The 21,305-nt window shown below is 45.6% G+C and overlaps 1 protein-coding gene across 1 annotated transcript in view; it reads left to right on the top strand.

Annotated features, from left to right (window-relative positions):
• ROCK1 (Rho associated coiled-coil containing protein kinase 1) overlaps positions 1-21,305 on the top strand; it is a 1,374,854-nt gene that overhangs the window by 338,831 nt on the left and 1,014,718 nt on the right. Inside the window, exon 5 of the mRNA XM_069219991.1 lies at positions 18,842-19,017. Within this exon, the coding sequence (XP_069076092.1) occupies positions 18,842-19,017 (176 nt within the window). The remainder of the gene's footprint in view (positions 1-18,841; positions 19,018-21,305) is intronic.

The raw sequence follows: 21,305 nt of genomic DNA, 5'->3' as shown, positions 1-21,305 counted from the left end.
TTTAATGGCAATAACATCTGCTTGGGAGGGAGTGAGCGAGTTGCAGGCTTTGTCACCCAAGCCTCCTTATCTCTTTGTGTTGCAGGATAAAGTGGTGCTTTGCACCAGCGCCTCTTTATTGCCGAAAGTACTGACCCCATTTCATTTGGGACAGTCTGTCACCATGCCCGCCTCTTATGCTCCTCCACATCCCTCTCAAGAAAAAGAGCGACTCCACCGCCTGGACCCAAAAAGAACGTTGTTGTTCTGTCCTGACCGCATTAAATAGTTCTGGGAGGATGACCAACTCTTCATGGGCTATATCGGAGCTAAAAAATAAAAATTAAAAAAAAAGGTCAGGCAATACAGAAACGAACCATTTTGCTCTGGGTCGTTCTCTGTATCAAGAACTATATGCTTTGGCTAAAAAGCAGCCTCCTGAGAGCTTACTGGCCCATCCCACCAGGAAAAAAGCTGCAACTACGACATTGGCTCGTGGAGTCCCTGTCTTGGATATCTGCCTGGGAGCAACAAGGGCATCTCGGCACACGTTTGCAACACTACTGCCTGGACAGTCAGGTCTGCAGAGGAATTTCACACATTCAGTGTTGCAGGACTTCTTAGTATAGAATATTTACCCATAGCCCACCGCCAAGTTGGTATGGCTTGGGTATCTATTCAAAGGTAAGAAATCTGCAGCTAGAAATCTCTTTCAGATGAGCAAGTGACTTACCTTCGGTAATGCATTATCTGGCAGAAACAGTATCTAGTTGCAGTTTCCTTACAGGCCCACCCATGCCTCCTAGCCCTGCGGGCAGATTTCTAGGGTGAGGATTGCTCCCTTTTCAGGGCCCTAGTTTGGACACACATTTAACAGGTCACTTCATTGCTCTGGGCTTCTGGTGTGGAAAGTCGTGAAAAATAACTAATGTCTGCGTGCCTGAGTGGCGCCTATATAGGTGACCGCAGTGTCACTGCCGATGAGGCATGGAACCGAATGAAGCCACCCTACTGTTTGCAGGGGTACTGCTCACTGGAAAATCTTCTGGATCCAGAAGTCTGACACCTTGGAAATTCAAAGGTAAGGAATCTGCAGCTAGATATTGTCTCTACCAGATAATACGTTACCAAGGTAAGTAACTTGTTAGCCAGTGGCAGTGCGGGGAGTCCCCTACCTCCCAGAGGAAACTATTGAGAATGGAGTTTAAAGTACGAAACCATTGTTGTGGAATAACATACAGGAAATTGTGTAGTTGATATAGGAACTGGGCCAGCAACACCATTTTGAAAATTGCAGACCTGCCAGTTAAGGATGGGCAAAAATCGACCAGACTCCTATGTCCTCTCTTAAACAATAACAGGTTCCAAGTTATGCTTCAAGCTAATGCTGCATCGAGGGACACAAAAACACTCCGATATTTAAACCCACCAGAGGCAATCCGAAATCCTTATGCCGAACCAAGGCCCTGTGGACACAATAGATTTAGATACATTGAGATACAAGCCAGAGGATTCACCAAAAATATGCATGATTTATAAGATACGAGGCCCAGTGTTGCAGGGGTGGTCAGAAAGAAGAGAACTTCATCTGCATATAGCGATATTCAGTTAGAAATTCTTGCTCCCCCCATGGACCTGAGCATCCATCCTCACCAACACTGCCAGGAGATCCATGGCAAGAGTGAACAGTAGGGGAGATAGGGGACATCCTTGCCTCATCCCTGGCTGAATTGGGAAGCAATCCAACCTAGCCCCTGCCATCCACACCGTCGTCATCAAATCAGTGTGTAATATTTGGAGATAGGGCTAAAAATCTAATGCCAAAATTTAAGCGGCAAAGAAGTGTGAATAAATACACTCAACTCCAAGTCGAAGGCTTTGTAGATATTGGCAAGAACAACTGCTGCGGGCCCCTCCAACCTGTCAGTTAACATATAAGGGCCGAATTTTGTGTTGGGTACCATCATGATACTTGAAGTTGGCTTGGTTGGAGTGAATCTTTTCGGGAATGACACATGTTAACCTGTTTGCCAGCGCCTTTGCGGCGATCTTCACTTCCAGATTTAAGGGAAGGGAAATTGGGCATTGGGAGGAATGGATCTCTATCTTCCGACCATCCTCAGGGAACAACACTATCTAAGCGTGTCGTCAATCGGGAAGAAGTGCGAAACCATCGACATCTGACTGAATCACCCCAACATGTGTTCCTAGAGTTTAGGCATGAAGGCCTTCAAGAATTCACATGGAAACCCACTAAGCCCCTCTGTCTTCCCAGGGCGTAGCCCTGCCAGAGTAAACAATGAGCACACTGTCCAGTAGATCAGGAGATGAGAGGGTTCTACAGAGAAGTGCAGTCACAAATTACACTCTGTTTCCAGGACAAACCCTCCCGTTGAGCATAAACAGGCCTCCTCCCTGGGAGCAGTCAGCAGAGAGCCTGTTTGGGCCACCTGCCAAGACTGTTTGCCTTCCCCCAAGAGGGTTTATTGGTATTGCTGTTATAAGCAAAAGACCCAGTTGTCTGCATGCCAGCTGGCCAGCCGTCCCTATGACACCGTACACCTGAGTCTAACACCCTGGCCTCACGGTCTACCAAGTCTTGTGTCTGACATCACCACTCCCCTGTAAAGAAGCTAATATATGCCCCCCACAGTGTGGGTTTCATAGTCTCCCACATCGTCACCCAGGATATCACTGACCCATTGTTAATTGCAAGGTATTCCTCTATGGAGGGCTCAATACAGTGTGTGTAATTTGAATTTTGTAAGTGCCAAGGCAACACGCACCAGCAGAATGCTGGGAGCCGACAGCCCACTCAGAGTTGGATATCCACTAGGGAATGGTCAGAGAGCCCGCATTCCCTGGCAGGACAGAGACACCTGAAACGCTATTTAAATAGGAATGCCGAATGAGAAAATAATCAAGGCGGGAAAAGGAGTCATGAGGCAAGGAGAAAAAGGTGTTGTCCACCCAAAATGGATGATGTGCCCTCCAGACATAAACCAAACCTAAGGCAGACACAAAGGAAGGCAAAGTTCTACCCGATCCAGATGAATGTCTGCATGGTTGCTACAGATCCATTGAGTGGTCCTTGACACCATTCCAAGCGCCCCCAATCACTGTGAGCCCATTAGGAAGTTCACCCTAAACCCTGGTAATCCGGTCCATCATGGATTGCCAAACATGATGAGGGGCGTATACGTAGAGAAATGTTAGGGTTTCCCCATGTAGCGTACCTGTCACAGCTGTATACTGACTCTGGTAGTCTACCCATGTCTTAAGCTGAAATGGAACATGATTTTTAATTAAAAAAACAAGTGCCTCTGGACCCCCTCGTGAACTCAGAGTGATAAACCTGTGTGTAGCCGAACTGAGCAAAACTATGGACCTTGTTGCCCAGTAAATGGGTCTCTTTGAGTAGTAGGAGATTCGCCCCCACCCTTTTAGGGTTTTTCAAAACTGCCCAAAGCTTTATCTTGTCGAGCAAACCATTCACATTCTTGAGAATAGCGTCTGTGTCTAAATTTAGGACCTTTGTGATGACAGAATGGGGCTAAACCCCAGGCGAAGTGCGTCATACCAATGCCCTGTGAGCCCGCTTGATAACAAAGCAGGAGGATAAGGCCTCAGAAGGCATCAATGAAGTGGAGCCATTGGTCAAGAAAGCGTTCCATTGAGGGACCCCAAGACCACTCAGGGAAGCTAATGAACCCAGGGTGTAGGAAGCTGACTGTATATACTGTGTAGAGTCTCCAGAGGATCCCCAAAGGCTTAACAGAGGATAAATTAGATAATATTATTCTCTCATTTGTGGCAGTGTGGTCGAGCAGTTGGGCGTTATCAGAGGATAGTGCAAAGTATTTGTTGTACACACACAATCAAGAAATTAGGCACACACTCAATGAATAACTCCAGGCCGATGTTTTTATATAATCAAAATATATTTTTAGAACCAAAAGGATCATTGTTGCAGGTAAGTACAGTTGTAAGTTTGTATCAAGCTTATGTATCAAATGCACTTTTTTAGGTTTTGCAGATAACAGTTTACAGGAGAGTAACACTTTTCAATTTCAAAAGTAGACAGTGCAATTTCTTATGACCAATGCAGTCCTGTGGGAGGACAAATGTAAGCAGTCTACAGGTAAGTACTCAACTTAGGGTTCCAGTCTTCAGGGGTTAGGGTATCTGCAGGTCAAAGTTCAATTTCACCCTAAGAGTGCCCCACCAGCAACACAGGGCCAGCTGGGTGCAGTGGTCAAAGCTGTTAGGTTTTCATTGGAATCCTATGAGTACTGGGGGCACTCGGATAGAAACAGGTTGCAAGTAATTACCAGTGACTTCATGGCACAGGCTTTGGGGGTGGGAGGGTTTAGATGAGCACGGGGCGGCAACAGGTCAGCAACAAACACACACCCTCAGCGGCACAGGGGCAGCCTGGCTGGTGCAGGGTGCAAACACAGCGTTGAGCGCCTAATGCTTTCCAATGGGGGAACAGCAGGGTTCACAAAGATGCTGAAGGGTGGTTCCAGGGAGTCGTTGCGAAAAACTAAAGGCTGGACAGGTTGCAGAGGAGCCCGCTGGATGTTGCTGGACATTGCTGGACCATCAGTCATATTCCCCAAGGCCAGGAGGCTGCGGATGCAGAAGTACCTTTTGGCATCAGAAATCTTAGTTGGATCAAGTCGGGGTGGGTTGGGGGGGGGGTCCTCTGGATTTAGGCTGCAGGTGTTGTTTTGTTGGCGCTGAGGGGTCAACCCAGGGTGGACTTGAGGTCGGAATTGCCTGGGGACCGTCTCGGACTGGTGGGCCACCTGTAATCAGGCCGTGGGCGTCTGGTGCAGAGTGGTCAGGGCTTGTGGATCCGGGGCTGTTCTTGGAAGTTTCTTGTGGACAGGGCCACTGGTTCTTGGTTCTCTGTTGGGCAGACAGTTCTCTGGGTCTTTGTAGAGGTCGCTGGTCCTGCAGGATGCAATTCCTTTTTGTTGCAGAAGTCTTGAAGCTGCAGACAAGCTGATAGAGCTGAGGCCAAGCAAGTTGTCATCTGGAATCTTCACTGCTGGGGTCGGTTCTTCAGTCCTTCTTCTTGAGGCTGCAGGAATCAGAAGAGCGAGGTTATGGGCTCCCCCTAAATAATATATTTAGGGGCGTTACAGGGGTTAGAGGGCAGTAGCCAGTGGCTACTGTCTCTGAGGGTAACTACACCCTTACTTTGCTCACTCCTTTTGGGGAGGGGTGGTTCACTCCTACCCCTATTGGCTACTCTCCTCCAAAGCAAGATGGACAATTCAGCAAGGGGTGGGTCACTTCAGCTCTGAACACTTCAGGGGTGGTCCTAGCTGCAGTGGTCGCCACTCCTCCTTGTTTTTTCTAATTTTCACACCGGATTTTCTGCCAAAATTGGGTCTTGGTCCGGGGGGCGGGCACTTCCACTAGCTAAAGTTCCCTGGGGCACTGTAACAGGAGGCTTGAACCTTTGAGGCTCACCGCCAAGTGTTGCAGTTCCTGGTGGGGGGAGGTGTGTAGCGCCTCCACCCAGAGCAGGCTTTGTTCCTGATCCCAGAGAGCACAAAGGCTCTCACCTCAGGGGGTCAAAAACTTGTCTGTTAGTGGCAGGCTGGCACAGACCCTTTCAGCCTTACACTAAAGGGTTGGGTGAAATATAGGGGGCATCTCTAAGATGCCCTCTGTGTGCATTTTACAATAGATCCAACACTGGCATCAGTGTGGGTTTATTGTGCTGAGACGTTTGATATCAAACTTCCCACGCTTTAGTAAAGCCATCATGGAGCTTTGGAGTTCGTAATGACAAACTCCAAGCCCATTTACTTAAATTTGCCACATCACACTTACTATGTCTAAAAATGGACTTAGACACTGCAGGGGCATTGCTGTTGCAGCTATGCCCTCACCTGTGGTATAGTGAATCCTGCGTTAGGTCTGTAAGCCCTTCTAGAGGGTTGACTTAACTATGCCATAGGCAGTTGTTGATAGGTATGGCACCCAGCGGGGTATGCCATGTCGACTTTAACTTTTTCTTCCCAGCAGCAATGGCAGTGTGCATATGCATAGCAGTGTTCATGTGTTTGGTGAGTGGTCCCTTAGGGTGGCATAATACATGCTGCAGCTCTGGGAGACACTCCCCGGCCACAGAGACCTTGGTACCACTGGTACCTTTTACAAGGGACTTAGCTGTGTGCCAATTGCAGAAAGAATGGTACAGTTTTAGGCAAAGAACACTGGTGTTGGGATCCGGCTAGCAGGAGCCGGGCACACGCTCAATCAAGTTTGCATCAACATCAGGCAAAGGGTCTGGTGTAACCATGCCGAAAGGGGCACTTTCCTATACCAGGTCATTACGGTTGGCCCTGCCCTCAGTGTCTTCACGGTCCCTGCCAACTCCTTGGCCACAGCAGTAACTATAATCACCTTCTGTTGCAGGGTGTTAAGAGTCCTCCACCTCTGACACCCTAGTCTTAGCCCTAGTAGTTCGCTCAACAGCAGTCCTGAGGTCCTATGAACCAAACTGATGTATGTGTACGCTGCTACAATTTCAGCATCCAACATAGTCTGCGACTGTGTGATAGGAGGGCATAATTGTCTGGAATTGAACCATTCTGTCCACATGCCACGACCAGAGAAAATGATCCTCTGGACTTCGCATATTTTCCAGAGTACTCGGTTTGGCGTTGTAAGGTGCCATCTTTAGTCATGGTGGCAAGTATGGAGGAGAAATAAATGCTCAAACTATGGAGCACGCAGGACCACCGCTGACCCGCCTGATCCCTACAACAGCCAGGCATGTGGAATTGAATGAGCAGTTGGATCCCAAGACCCTCCTTGGTGGTGGCGATGCGAAATACTCCTTGATGGCCTGGATAGTTGAGCCGAAGAATCCTGGAGCGATGCAGAAGAAATACATTGCCACAGACCGCACCAGCTCCTAGCCTGACCACCTCCGCAACGGATACTCCTTTTCTACAGGGGAGCCTCCTATCAGGCTTACCCACTAATACAATGGATAGGTCTGTGAAGCACATCACTGAGCAGGTTCAATGAGGGCCAGATAGGCGATGCAAACGTCACAACAACAGCGGGCACAGTGTAAGCCTCCCCAGCCTTCATTGGAGACAACTGCCGCACAGTTCACCCCAGGGCTTACTGCCCCTCGACCAGGAAACTTGCAGGGACTCTCATGGATGGCAGCAGGGGTGGTACATAAGTCCAATCACACCTCGCTCAGCAAACAGAACCAGACCTCAGGGCGCCATCCAACTTTCAACTGGGATCCAGGTCCAGAAGATGTGTTCGCCCCCCAATGGGGAAGGCCAAGACACCCCCCCACAAATGGGTGGTTGGGGGGAGAGTAGAAGGAGGTTTTGGGTGGGGGGGCATGAGGCAGGAAGCACCTTCTCTTGACTGTGTACTTCTCAGTCTTGCCCAGAACGCGGAAGACAAAGACCATGGCTTCACAGACAAATAGCATAGGCTTTGTAGGCAAGAATTCACTGTGCCTCAGGTCACCCCAGGGCCCCCTGACTCCTTACCATTGTCCTCCATGTAGCTCCTTGGAGTGTCTGCTAAGGCAGTGTCAAAACTGATGCTTAACTCTATCAGCAATAAGTTCAAGGCTGCGGTCTGCTCCCTGTTGTGTTATGGAGTCAAACGTAACACCTCTGCTCCCATCAGAGCAGCCGAGGGTGTGCCCATATCCAATGGAGGAAGAGGGGGAGAGAAAACTAGGGGGGTGCGAGAAGGTCTCTGGAAGGCACGACCCACAATCCGTTCCTTAATCCCCTGAAGCCAGAGCCCAAGCACTGCATACTGCAGCATCTGCGTCTTCACAAGACACACAACCACATCCATCAGCTGTGACGCACCCTCTCATTACTAGCAGATTAACAGGGAGCCACCAACACCGCAGTTGCTTGTCTCCTCCTCTTCTGCAGCCTAGGGGTGTCCAGGATTTGAGTTTGCAGCGTTTCAATCAGATTTAGCCAGAGCTTTTGTTGGATTAAAGAAGAGAGCAGGGAGCAGTATTAAAATTGATTTTCATAACTTTTAATTCTGTCCCTGTGAGGAGCAGAAGCCTGATTGGTAATCAGATAGCAATTTGTTCCTTTCTCCGGAGCAGTTGTGGATCTGCTTAGCAGCTTTGTGACTAAAAATGGGTTAATAGTATGTCTTTTGCGCAGGGAAAGAGTAATTGCATGTTTCAGAGCAGCAGCATATTAACCTATTTACATGGATACATTGAGGTCGCCTGCTAAGCCTTCGGTGTTTTCAGTCATTAACTTATCAGGCAAAGAAAGGTTGATGTATCGTGGTGGGCTCATTTTGGGCACTCTTCTCATAACATCTTTGCTTCATACTGGGTTTGAAAGGAAATAATTTATTATGTAGTTCCATTGTATGCAGATAGCATGTGCTAGTGATAGGTATAGATGCCATTACCGAAGAGGATTGCTTACCTGAGAAGAATGTGCTCATACCGGAAGACTGTGCATGTCTGTCAGCTTACAAAGATCGGGTAAATGTGATTGTAATAGAAGACTGTTTGACAGCTTACAGAGACACTTTATCTGTAGCAGCTAAAGAAGTAGAGTGAACCTAGAGAGTTAAGTTTGTGAACTCGCAAGGGTGTCTTAAAAGTTGCAGACATAGAAAGCTGCAATCACATGAAAAGCTAGGATTATATACTCGGTTCATTGTATGCAGATAGCATGTGCTAGTGATAGGTATAGATGCCATTACCGAGGAGGATTGCTTACCTGATATGAATGTGCTCATACCGGAAGACTGTGCATGTCTGTCAGCTTACAAAGATCGGGTAAATGTGATTGTAATAGAAGACTGTTTGACAGCTTACAGAGACACTTTATCTGTAGCAGCTAAAGAAGTAGAGTGAACCTAGAGAGTTAAGTTGGTGAACTCGCAAGGGTGTCTTAAAAGTTGCAGACATAGAAAGCTGCAATCACATGAAAAGCTACGGTTATATACTCGGTTGTTGAGGTTTGAGCAGAAGGCACAGCAGCTTGGGTGCACTAACACAGCACCTGTGGGTTACAACTGAGTTCAGACAGGTGGCATGATGTGATCTTCATTAAGTGGTATAGGGGATGCCTCAGACTGACTAGTGAGTTTTTTAAAAAGAATTCTTTGTCACATTCCAGGAGGAACAAAGTTAGTTTGAGGCTCGAGACGCACAGTACATGCAGTTGAATAGGCTACTCAGCACTGCTATATATCATCTACATTATGTGACATGATCCTTATTATCAAGAGACACTGTATATGTATAAAGTCATGAGGTACCCCAGAACAGTTTTGGGAGTGAGCTCAAATTGGGAGGAGGAAGGTGGAGTGTAAGCATGATGCTGGTGTGCATTAAAATAGCTTTAATCCCTGGTAACACTTATTTCAAATTGTCCCATCCCCATGCGATCTAAGTTTGTAATGGGATGTTTTGAATTATAAAATCAAATATTGTGGACGAATCTTGCAATATCAGCATGCATGACTCCATCATCTAGAGCGTGTGACACATTCTCAACGTTTAAATTGTCTCTGAGTGATACAACTTGATGTGAATCCTGATTGAAGTTTCTTCAGAAGATTGTTGTTACTGATTGGTTGGATGAGTTGATTAGCACGATTTTTAGAAAATAGGATTTCTTCAAGAGGGTATGCTGAACAGGGAATTTAAATGTTTGGGTGTTTTGAGAGTAGTATTAAGGTAATTTTATGAAATCCCATTGAATTGGGAAAAATTGGTCTAATGATTTTCCCACACAGTGTGGGGAGGCAGGTTGAGTGGTGAAAGATTGAACAAGGCTTCTGCAGGAATGACTTTCATGGCAAAGAAGCTGGAAAGTTCCTCACATTAGTTTTCCAGTTCGGCAATAGTGAATGGTGGGTGTTGAGTGGTTGGTTACAGCTTTTACAATTAAAAAAACTTTTAAAAAAGAGGTATTTTGTTTTGCTTGATTAATTTATTTCTTGATAGAATTGGAAAAGCTTCAACAGTGTTTTATAAAATGCTTCTTTGGCTCTTTGATTGAAAGTAGATGGATTTTGGCTCCTTATGTTGTCATTCTAAGAATTGTCTTCTCATAATTTAGATCTGTGGAATACCAGGGATCAAATGTCTTTTTCTGCAGTCATTTTTATCAAGGGGTTGAAGACAATGGTTCGCTTAACATAGATTCATTCTATACAGTGGTGACATGGATTACCTCCTAATTTTTTAGGGTGTGACTGAAGTATATGCATGAGTCCAGGTGGCTAAAATGAGTTTTTTGGTACTCTGGATCCTTGGATTCGATCATTTTGGTTGGTCAGTGGTATAAGATTGCAGGAAGACCCAGGGTATTTGCATGTAATCTTCCCAATTGGCAAGAACAGTGCCATTAAATCAGAATGCTTTTTTTGGCAGTGAATTGAAGTCGACAACTTTGACTTGAGTGGCATTAGGTGAATATTGAACTAAATCAATTTGAGAAAAAAACTGAGAAAAGGAAGATGGAGGATCATAGGGATTATTCCGGTGTTAGCTGATCAGCTACAAAAGGATTACAAGAATAAATCGGATGAGCGCTAATGTTTTTCACGCATTGTTCAACAAGAGTTATTACTTTGTTTAATACATTTGGTGTATTTTGGTGGACGAGAGCCTGTGAATGAATTCTGTGACCAAACACTGAGACTGAAAAGACTTCTGACTTGATATTTTTGTATAGGGTAATTTTTTGTAGCTCATCACCACCTATCCTTCCTTCACAATTTAAATGGATAATAGAGTAGCTGAGGGAGTGGCTATTAGGCCCATTAATGTTTGGGAGGTTTCAATCAGCATGTTGTCAGTTAGCATCCTAAGGTCCAAATCATGTGTGACATTACAATCTACAATCTTAGTTCTGCGTTATGCTGCTGGGATGCAGTTGTGAAGTAGGTATAAATTATTGTTGGGGGTAGACTAGAGGGGAAGACTAATGAGACTATATTACTCAGGGTGTCTTTCTGTGAGTTGAATTTTTTAAACAGTAGCTATTTGACCATCTATGACAAGAATGTGGAAACTGAAAATATTAGTACGGTGAGTGGAAGGTCTTTAGTGTACCCAAATGGGGTTCTCAGAGTACCTTGAAGATGTCCTCATAAAAAAGAAGCAGTGGTTCTGAGAGGAAAGAGAGAGTTTATTTTTTGTTGCAATGGGTTATGTAGGTCCAGCAGGTCAGAACAGGATGGAAGGGTTGCAGTGATGTAAACATCATCCACATTAGAAGCTCGCATAACAGTGTGTGTGTCCTGACTCGCAATGTAGTAAGACACTGGTCCTTGGCACTCCGGTCCCCAGTGGCTGATCCATCCCCATTCAACACACCAAGGCTGGCTGGGTGGTTTTGCAGCTCCCCAGCACAATGTGGTGCAGGTAAAACTTCCCAGCCTGAGCACAGCGACCTTGTTTGACGTGCTGGCGCGTGCAATCTTGGCAGCTGCGGCCCATTCCACGATTGCACCTGCATCCCTGCAGAGACCTGCGCCTTACCTGTTGAGAGCAGGGTAGTGGCTCTCCACATCATACAGATCTGCCTTATAGGTGCGCCTGGTCCGGTTGGCCGTCAGGTGGGAGGAGATCGCTGCGGCAGACTGCCTCAGACACATGAGCCCAGTGGTTGCCACAGTAATGGGCCGGCATCCCTGCTGCCCTTTGCGGTTCCTGGTTGGACTCATCCTGAGAGGTGGCATTTGCGGACGACACACGCTGTGGTGCATGAGACCTCCCACACTAAGTCTAGGATGGAGATAAGTGGGGTGGAGACACTGCTGCCTAGCTCAAGGGCCTTACCTGTGGCTGAGCAGGCCACCTTCCTCATAGGCTGGGGAGAAGAGATGAGTGGCAGAGCCTCTCTGACCCAGTGCTTGCCGACCGGTGGGGCTGGCACATCTGCCAGCTTGTTACCACCGCTGCCTGGGGATGTTGACTGGGGCCACGGGGCGAATTGTGACCGGTACTACGTGATGGAGGAATCATTGTGACCGTGGCTTGTTGAACGCACAGATACTACATCATTGGCCAGCAACCTGCCCAAGCCTGAAGAGTGCACCTTTGCTGGCATTACTTGCCTATGCAGTCCCAGGAGACTTCTGGATCTTGGGCTGTCCTCTAAGTGCCCGATTGACTCTTCTACAAAACTCTCCCTATCTAGCAGGTCATTTTAAGGGGCTTACCCAACCCTGGTGGGGGAACTCTCCCTGTCCACAGTGCTGGGAACCCTGGCTGTGGGGCCCTGTGGCACCTTTTAGATTTCTACAGTTGAAGTCTGGGGGAACATGCTCTATTTCACAACCTCTGGCCCTGGTGTTCCACTGGCAAGAAAGCATAGAGATAGCAGATACACAGGCGATTTGCTTAGGGTGGCACAGGAATACTCAAGGTTGCCCCGGTCTCCTTATGCCTTGTGGATGGTCTCCTGGCTTTCATGCCTGCAGTAAAGCCACAAAAGAAACTTAAATGACTTCTTTCTAGAGTACGGCGGCCCCCACTGAGTCAGAAAGGTTTAAATGTCGCAAAAGTCCTCAATTGACAAATCCATTCAGGTTCCCTTTGCCAAGGAATTTATGACTGACTTTTTACTGGAGATCTGATCAGAAATAGGATAATCAAGAAATGTTATGGCAACGGGTCTTGGCCCTGGAAGAGCACAATGTCGAGCTACAGCTGAAAAAAAAAAAAGACTTGGAGAACTGGGGCCACCGGAACAATATCCTTGTCCCAAGGGGACAGGAAGGTGTGGATATTATGGCTTTCACAGTGACCCTCTTACACGCCTCCTCCAATGCTGCATAGAGCATGTCGGATGAGCTCAGCCCTGAACTGTCCTGACGCGGCCCGGCCATTCAGATACAAGTTCACCATTTCTCCGAAAAGGAGACAATCCTCCGGGCAGTGAGAAAGAAGGCAGACTTGGTCTATCGGGCCATACCGTTCAGCTGTTTCAGGACCTATTTCCTATGACTCTGTCACAAACGAGATTTATAACAGATTACTGAAGAAAGCAGAACATTACCTACCAATGGGGCCATCCTTTCGATCTACTCTTCACGTGGGAGGGCAAACGCTGGGCCATGCACTCTCTAAAGGAGGCCTGTTGATTGCTAGGACTGCCACCCCTTGAGTGGGACGGTCCATCATCCCCATCGAGGGAAACTTCCAGGAGGGCACTGAAGGCTGTGTGGAATACCGTCTGACCTCACTGTCCTGATAAACACCCCGGGAAGACAGCTGCACAGGACACAAAACAGGATCTCATCCAGCACTTACACAATATGGCCCTGGAATCATCTCCGCCACCTTCTGTCTCGGACTATGGTCTTCTGGTAAAATGTGTTCTATACTCTCTAGTGCTTACTCCCTTAACACCTATCAATTGCTATGGAGCATAAACTATTATCCATAAACATCCATGGTCTTAACTCTCCTAACATAAGCAAACAAACGTGGCGTTATATTCTGCTCCATGACCCTGATGTGCTCTTCCTACAGGAGACCCATCTCTGGGGGTCAGACAAACATAGAATGGCGCTCCCTAAATACACTGTGCACCATTGAGCATACACAGACTCCAAAGCAGTGGGAATATTTTGTAAACCACGCTTTGGGTCTAAAATCACTGGGGTGGTGCGGGATAGGGAGAGAAAGTTCATAAGAATACACATGACCAGGGGGAAAGGGAAGCTTTTCCTGCTCAATATATATGCAACTAATGCATCCCAGGACTCCTCCTTCCTTCGGCGAGACTTAAAAGACTAGCTCCAAAGGGTTGAAGGGGACATGGTGATGGGAGGTGATCGCAATTTGTGAGATCCCGAGGTGGATAAAATTTCCTCAACAAATCAGGGCTCGGGAGCCATGTCTGCCCAATTGAAAAGGGAAATAACGGAACTGGGCCTTGTAGATGCATGGCGATACAAACACCCAAACACTGAAGATTATTCCATTTATTCTCATGTCCATGCTTTTTAATCACGTACAGACTACCTGTTTGTATCTCACTCCTCCACACCCTAGAATTAGCTGAGTTGTTGGATATTTCTATCTCAGACCACACCCATGTAGCTTTGACTTGGTCATCCATTTGTTCACACTCTGGAACCCCTCTGCGATGGTACTTACACCCGTGACTCCTGCACCAACCGGTTGATGTGGAGGAAATATGTAAGAGAATAGTAGATTATTTCACGCACAACACTCTGAGACTCCCCGTTGCCCATGATATGGGACTGGTTTAAGGCAACTATCTGAGGTGGTAAACTTTACAGTAGCCCTTGCCAGACACAGAGAGGCACGCATTTTACAAAACACATTGTCTAGCGAAATAAAATCACTTGAACATCAGGATAAGTGTACATCTAGCCAGAAGCTTAACGACCTTTAGTAGTGTTTATGGGGCAACTGAGGGCTCACAGGACGAATAGAGTGGAATGGGCTTATTTGGTGCAATACTATGATGGGGCAACAAGGTCTGCACGATCTTGGTCAGGAGGATATGCCAGGCTCAGGCAGACATGCACATTACTAAACTACGCACACAGACTGGGGGATGGGCAACGTCTGAGCGCAACAGAGAGAATTCTTTAACTATTATCTAGCGATCTCTGATAACAAAGGGGCGCTCTGCCCATGCTCATCTAGATGCATGTTAGTGGGAACCACTACACCCCAACATATGGAGGCCTTTTTAGGCACCAATCTCCATGGAGGAGCTTCATAAGGCCCTCCGAATCATGCTGCCAGGCAACTCCACCAGGCCATATGGCATACAGGTTAGCTTCTATAGATTGTTCCTCTCCGATCTAGGGAATCATCTGCTACACTTATTTTACTCTTTTACATATGAGTCCAGCCTCACTCCATCTATAGCAACTGCGGAAATTACATTGAAATTACTTCGCCCCATTGCTTTCTTGAACACAGATGCCAAGCTCTTCACTAAGATCTTAATCACCAGGATCAAGCAATAGCTCTCATATCTTATTGGCACGGATCAAGTAGGCTTCATTCGTTAGACAGGGAGTGGACAATGTGCACCGGTGGCACAGTTGATAGCAAAGGTACACCAACAACATATTCCGGCCTCCATCTTATCCCTGGATGCAGAGTAGGCATTCGATAGGGTCGACTGGGATTTCCTGCTGACCATTTTGTTCAAACGAGTTGGGTCCCGTTATGTGCTGCAGAATCATGGCCTCTTATAATACCCTGGTGGTGACAACCTGAGTCAGTGGCGCTCTCACCCAACCCATCGCTATTCGGAGAGGGACAAGACAGGGTTGTCCCTTGCCACCCTTACTCTTTGCCCTGGTGGTTGAACCCTTGGCCATTACTATCTGGCATTCTGGCAGCGTAGACTGTATCCCCTATGGGGGAGGGGAGGATGTGGGGGTGCCAGGGGGCAATACATACGATCAATGTGTTTGCTGGTGACCTTCTACTTAACATATCACATCAGACCATGTCTCTCCCGCTGTAGTGTCTGGCCTAAAAGACTTCAGGGTGATTTCTGGCTTTAAAATGAACCTGGCTAAGTCCTTAACCTCATGACTCTGGCAATGGACATACCACAACTGCAAGCGCTTGCACTGTTTCATTGGTGGTTTGACAAGATCAAATAATTTCTTAGACCAGCCCTCGACTCCTAGACAAAAGAGAATTGGTCCTTTCTCTGTTGCGCTATTGTAGAGGACCTCAAGTGTGGAGCCCCATTCCCATTTTATGGCTGGGACGGATAAATGTTAAAATAAAAATCTTACCATGGGCGCTCTTATCCGTTCCAAACCCTTCCCACAGTGATTTCACAAGAGACCATCATGCAGCTTCAATGCGATATACTTGCGTTTATCTGGGGTGGAAAGAGACGAGTCTCTTATACACTTTTGATGCAGCCTCGAGATAGGGGAGGATTGGCCTGCCCTAACCTTTTGGAGTATTACTGGGCCTCACACTTGAGGTTTATATCAGCTTAGGTGGGGCAGGAGAGCGAGGCCCACTGTTTTCACATGGTCAGAGCAGTAGCTTGCAGACCTCGGTGGGACCTGGCATGGCTGCCTTAACGCGCCCACCCACACTTTGCCAATCTTGCAGCTCCAACCAGAACTGCTAGAAATCTGGGATAAATTAGCACTAAAGAAGGGATTGTCTACATACCCCCACCCAACACCCCTATTGCACGCAACCCCACATTCCCCCTGTGTTGTCTCTTAAAGTCTTAAGTGAGTAGACTAAACGTATTGCAGGACCCTCTGAGGCCTATTTGTAGGGATTTCAAATCCTTTGACCAATACAAGATAGACTATAAGCTGCCTGACGTCGCCAGACTACAATATAAACAATTGAAGCACTGGGCTTTGCACCCTTCTGTGTATCATGCAATTATCCGACCCTACACTTTATTTCAAAAACTGGTTAGAACCTACGATTGCACGAGAGAACTGATCTCCAATACATACAGTACAATTTAACACTCTACACTCAAGGTCACGCACTCGTTTCAAACCTGTTGGGCCGCCAGCACTGAAGAGGTCACGCCTGCACGGTGGGGTACCTTATGGTGTGACATTCCAAAAATTTATCGCAGCCTAACTCTTTGGGAAACTGCATAGAAGTAGATTTTTCAGTGGTATTATACACCTGCATGCCTGCCCGGCATCTATGCCAGGTTCCCCGATCGGTGCTGGCGTTGTCAGAATGCGTGAGGAGACTTTGAACACACATGGTGGCCCTGCACCCTTATCTCTACTTTTTGGGAGGAGGTTTTTAGCCATATCAAAGAAACAGTAGGGTACCTTCTCATAACTCATAGTAATATTGGGAATACGGCCTTCATCTCTAACAGCCATGACCCAAGCTGACTGGACATTAATTAGCTGTACGTTACCCGCGGCCAGACAATTAATTGCCTTGTCCTGGAAGCAAGCAACACCACCTTCTAAAGCACTGTGGATGACCCTACTATGGCACGTTCTCGCCATGGAACAGCTCTCGCACAATCTAGCTGAAATGTATAACGAATTCCAGGCAATCTGGCGCCCCTGATACAATACCTATCAGCACTGAATTCACATGCGTGACACCACTGCTTCGGAGAGCTCTCCATCTATTTCCTTAGTAGATTGGGGTTATTGCGGCCTCCCAGGCACTCCATTCCTCCTTTCAGTGATTCATCTAATCGCACCACTACCACACCGCTCCGGTACCCCTCTCTGCCAACTTGCACAGTTCTCCCGTTAAACCGTGGCACTTTTACTTTACATTTTCAGGGATTCTGGCGGCCTAAGGGATTCGGGGATAACCATCACACACACACACCGGTATAGGGCGAGTACTGCTTGGGGAACCGTAGCGACATGTATCGACCTGTAATTTTTAATCGGTTATTTTGACAATGTCGCATTTATACTTTACATGTTCCTAAACTGGTTTCAGAATGAGGATGTGGGTCATATATTTTATTTTCTACCGGATGCTTTTACTGTGTGCTTTTGATAATCTTTATGTGCAGCTGCCTAATGCTGGTTCCTCATGTGCATATGCTGTAAAATACATGTCATGCAATATTTTTGTGTAATTCCTTTTCAATAAAAAGAATGTAAGCAAAAAAGAACCTCGCATAAGGGTTTGTTTGCTAAAAGAAAACTTGTCAGACAGTTCAGTTCAGAAAAAACAGCGTCATTTTGTAGATAAGAGTATAGGAAGGTATACAGTGAATACAGATCATGGGCGATTTTTGTGAAGACTAACGGTTAAGTGTTAGTGTGGAGATATCAAGTAATAACATTTCCCCAAAGAGTTTATGTAGCCCATGTCTATCTTTCAGGCAATAGCTTTTCTGATTAATTTTTTCCCCCTCTGTTGTGGATGTTGAGGAAGGAGTTAGTTGGAAGAGTGTAGATGATGAGGGCAAGTTTATGGTAAGAGTTCAGAATGGCGAGTATAAAGCAGACTCCTGAACTTGGAGCGTGTGGGAAAGAGTGAGATTGAGAGAAAGTTCTTGCACAGACGGGAACTAAAAATATAGTGTAGAGGAAAGGGGTAGAGGAAAAAAGAGTAAATACGATTATTGTGACATTTGTTAAAATGTGAGTATTATTGAGCTCCATTTAGGAACTGTGTGTAAAACCAATGAACTTTAGCTAATTTATATGTAAAAAATCCCTTTTAAGACATGCATTATTAGTCTATTTTTTCAAACTCTCTTTAAAAAAACAGAAAAGGGCAGCTGTGTTCCCTCCTTGTGGCTGTCCACATTATGTTTCTGTTTAAATTATAATCAAAAGACTCCAGAAGAATACTCGAATTACTTGCAAAATTATTTTCATTCGTGACATAGTATATCTGAAGCTGACATAGGCAGCGATCGAAAATGCTTACATTTCAGAGGTCCTAAATTATAAATTTTAGGTCAAGAGGTAAGTTTCCTTGAAAGCTAATTAACATGCTTTACGATTGGAAAGCTGGATGTATACATTCTGCTCTGAGAAATAATAGGCATACAGAAATATAAAAAGAGCAACAGGGTTACCATTATAAAGCCCTCAATTTATGTAACGAAATATGAAGTACTTCATATTTTGTTTTAGAAGTGGAAAAATAATTGCCCAGCTGAAACAATATTTTAAACGTGTAACGTTGAATTAAGAAGGGGAGAGTTAGAGTTTGATTTACAAATGAAACTATTTATTTTCTGTCAAGTTAATGAACATTGCAAGTATAGAGGAAATGTATTAACAGAGACTTTACATGTTATGAATTCAACATGCTTGCTAATTGATTCGTCTGCAACATTTCTCTTTCTTTTGTTAATAGTTGTTTTATGCGTTCCAAGATGACCGCTATCTTTACATGGTAATGGAGTACATGCCTGGTGGGGATCTTGTGAATTTAATGAGCAACTACGATGTGCCTGAAAAATGGGCCAGGTTTTATACAGCTGAAGTTGTGCTTGCATTGGATGCAATTCACTCAATGGGATTCATTCACAGGTATGCCAGATAACATTTCAATTCTAAGATCTACTGCTCCCTCTAAAAAGTATATAGCAAGACTAAGTGAGCCCTTCTGTGTTTTCTTAGATACTGATAATTGCTAGAATTGCCATGCTGAAATATTTATTGTGTGATGCATCCATTTGAAGAGGTTGGGATGGAGTGTTGAAAATCTCTCTCTTGGTCGAGTGTAGGCTCTAGGTCATTTTGGGAACTAGAAAACAGAATGAAACAAGTTTCTTGGGCAGGCCACATTTGACAGTGACACTGGAATATAGATTTTTCGGAGCTGAAATTTTTATTTTAGAAATAACTTTTTTCTGGTATGCTAAGCCTACAATGACCTATTACAAAAGGTTATGTGCACCTGCCCAAGAAGCTAGTGACTTCTGTATCTCATTAAATCTTAATAAGTATTCATGTATTAACTGTGTACTCCTGTGTTTCCGTTCAAAAAGACGTGAATGCTTCACCCTCACAGGGTGGGTTTTCACGTGTTGAATATAAGTGGTGCAGGAATTTAAGATGTAGCAGCTTATGCCCATGATTCATTGGTACCCCCTTGGTTTGCGTTCAGCAATATTTCCACCGTTCCCCTAGTGATCCCACCTCCCAAATCGCTTACCCTTTCCCAAGCTATCCTGGAGTGCTCTGTGTGACTTTGTCTCAGCGAGGTGCAAGTTGTGTTTAATCTGGAAATCTGTCTAGTGGCATCAGTTGATCTGATAATTTGGGTCACCGGAGTGAATGTGTCTAGTCCATATGCCTCAATCTCATGTAGAGGAAGTGATCCAATAGAGGTGGTCCACCAGATTCGTGCACACCCATCTTACCAAGGTGCAGTCCATCAAAATCTTATCAGTGGTAATATAGGGTTGAATGGTAGAGGGAATGCAGGCAAATAGAAAACGGAAATCCTAACTGTCGACTTACTTTTTTTTAGGCCCCACAATGTAATGATTTCAGTTCCCTCTAGTCTCTAGGCAAGCCACACAGTAACAAATCTTTGAGAGGTATGCCCTCTGCTTGGCCATGTTCTGGTTTAAGAAATGAACATCTGGCATCCGAGGGTTACCAAATGTGGCAAAATCGCCTTGCGCAAACAGGTAATATAGTTCTTAATCTGGGACTTCAGTGCACTTTTCTCGCATGATAAAATGTTAGGATTTCCCAGATATTCTGAGTTTTTTTCCCCGCCACAAATCAATTTAATCAGTAAGCTTGTGAGCATGGGCATTTTTTTTTGTCCATTTTAATGATAGCGACTCAGCTCACCAATGATGCGGGTAATGTAATCAATCAATCCAAATGCACTTGCAATCTATCAATCGCAGGTCCATAATTTAAGCTCAGAATCATATCTTTATCTATGTGAAGATGTAGGCCCAAGTATTTAACTGAATCCTCCATCCAGCGGCTATGGAAGTCCAGCTCCACTGCTACCACACATTCAGTGAAAGAAAATAGCTCAGACATTGCCCAGTTTAGGGCCAGTCCAGAAAAGTGACCCAATCTTATAACTTTGTGACTTAGTCCCCGAGCTTACTTGCAAGATCTGACAAATATGGTATCTTCTGCATAAATGGATAGCATTAAATGGCTTTTGTGGACAGCAAGTCTTTCCTTGTGGTGAGGGTCCTGCAATATACCTGCCAGTGGACCCATAGCTAGCACAAAATAACAGGTGATGGGGCAAGTGGGCACCTCAGTCTAGTACCTCTATATACTTGGAAGTGGTCAGATATCAGGCCATTAGCCCATAAAGGGGCCACCCGTTTGACATAAAGCAACTGAAAGAGTTTAGTGAAGTTGTTGGAAATGCCTACCCTCTGTAAGATTTCCAATAGGAATACCACTCAGCGAGTCAAAGGCTTTTTCAGCATCCAGCAGCACCTCAGCCGCTGTAATACTGGGATCACCTGATTTAGTACATCAAATATGGTGCTAAGATTGATAGCAATCTGTCTGTGGGCACAAACCCGGATTGAACCAGGGAGATCAGCTGCTTCAGGAAGATGAACAGTCTAGCGGCTATCACCTTACCTAAAATTTTGTTATCCAAATTTATGAGCTAAATTGGCTTACCGGATGCACATGCAGGAGGATCTTTGCCAGGTTTGGCAATAGAATTATTACAGCCTTTGCGTAGCGAAGGTGGGAGTGTCCTGTTTGTCAGTGATTCTGCAAACATTTCAAGCAGTCAAGTAGTGAGAATATGTTTATATTGTTTGTAGTATTAGTCTGTCAACCCCACAGCTTTATACCCTGACAAGCTAGCAGTATTA

Source organism: Pleurodeles waltl, chromosome 2_2, assembly GCF_031143425.1.
Source record: "Pleurodeles waltl isolate 20211129_DDA chromosome 2_2, aPleWal1.hap1.20221129, whole genome shotgun sequence".
NCBI lineage: Eukaryota > Metazoa > Chordata > Amphibia > Caudata > Salamandridae > Pleurodeles > Pleurodeles waltl.
Note: the sequence above shows the minus strand (reverse complement) of the source record. Positions and strands in the feature narration are given on the sequence as shown.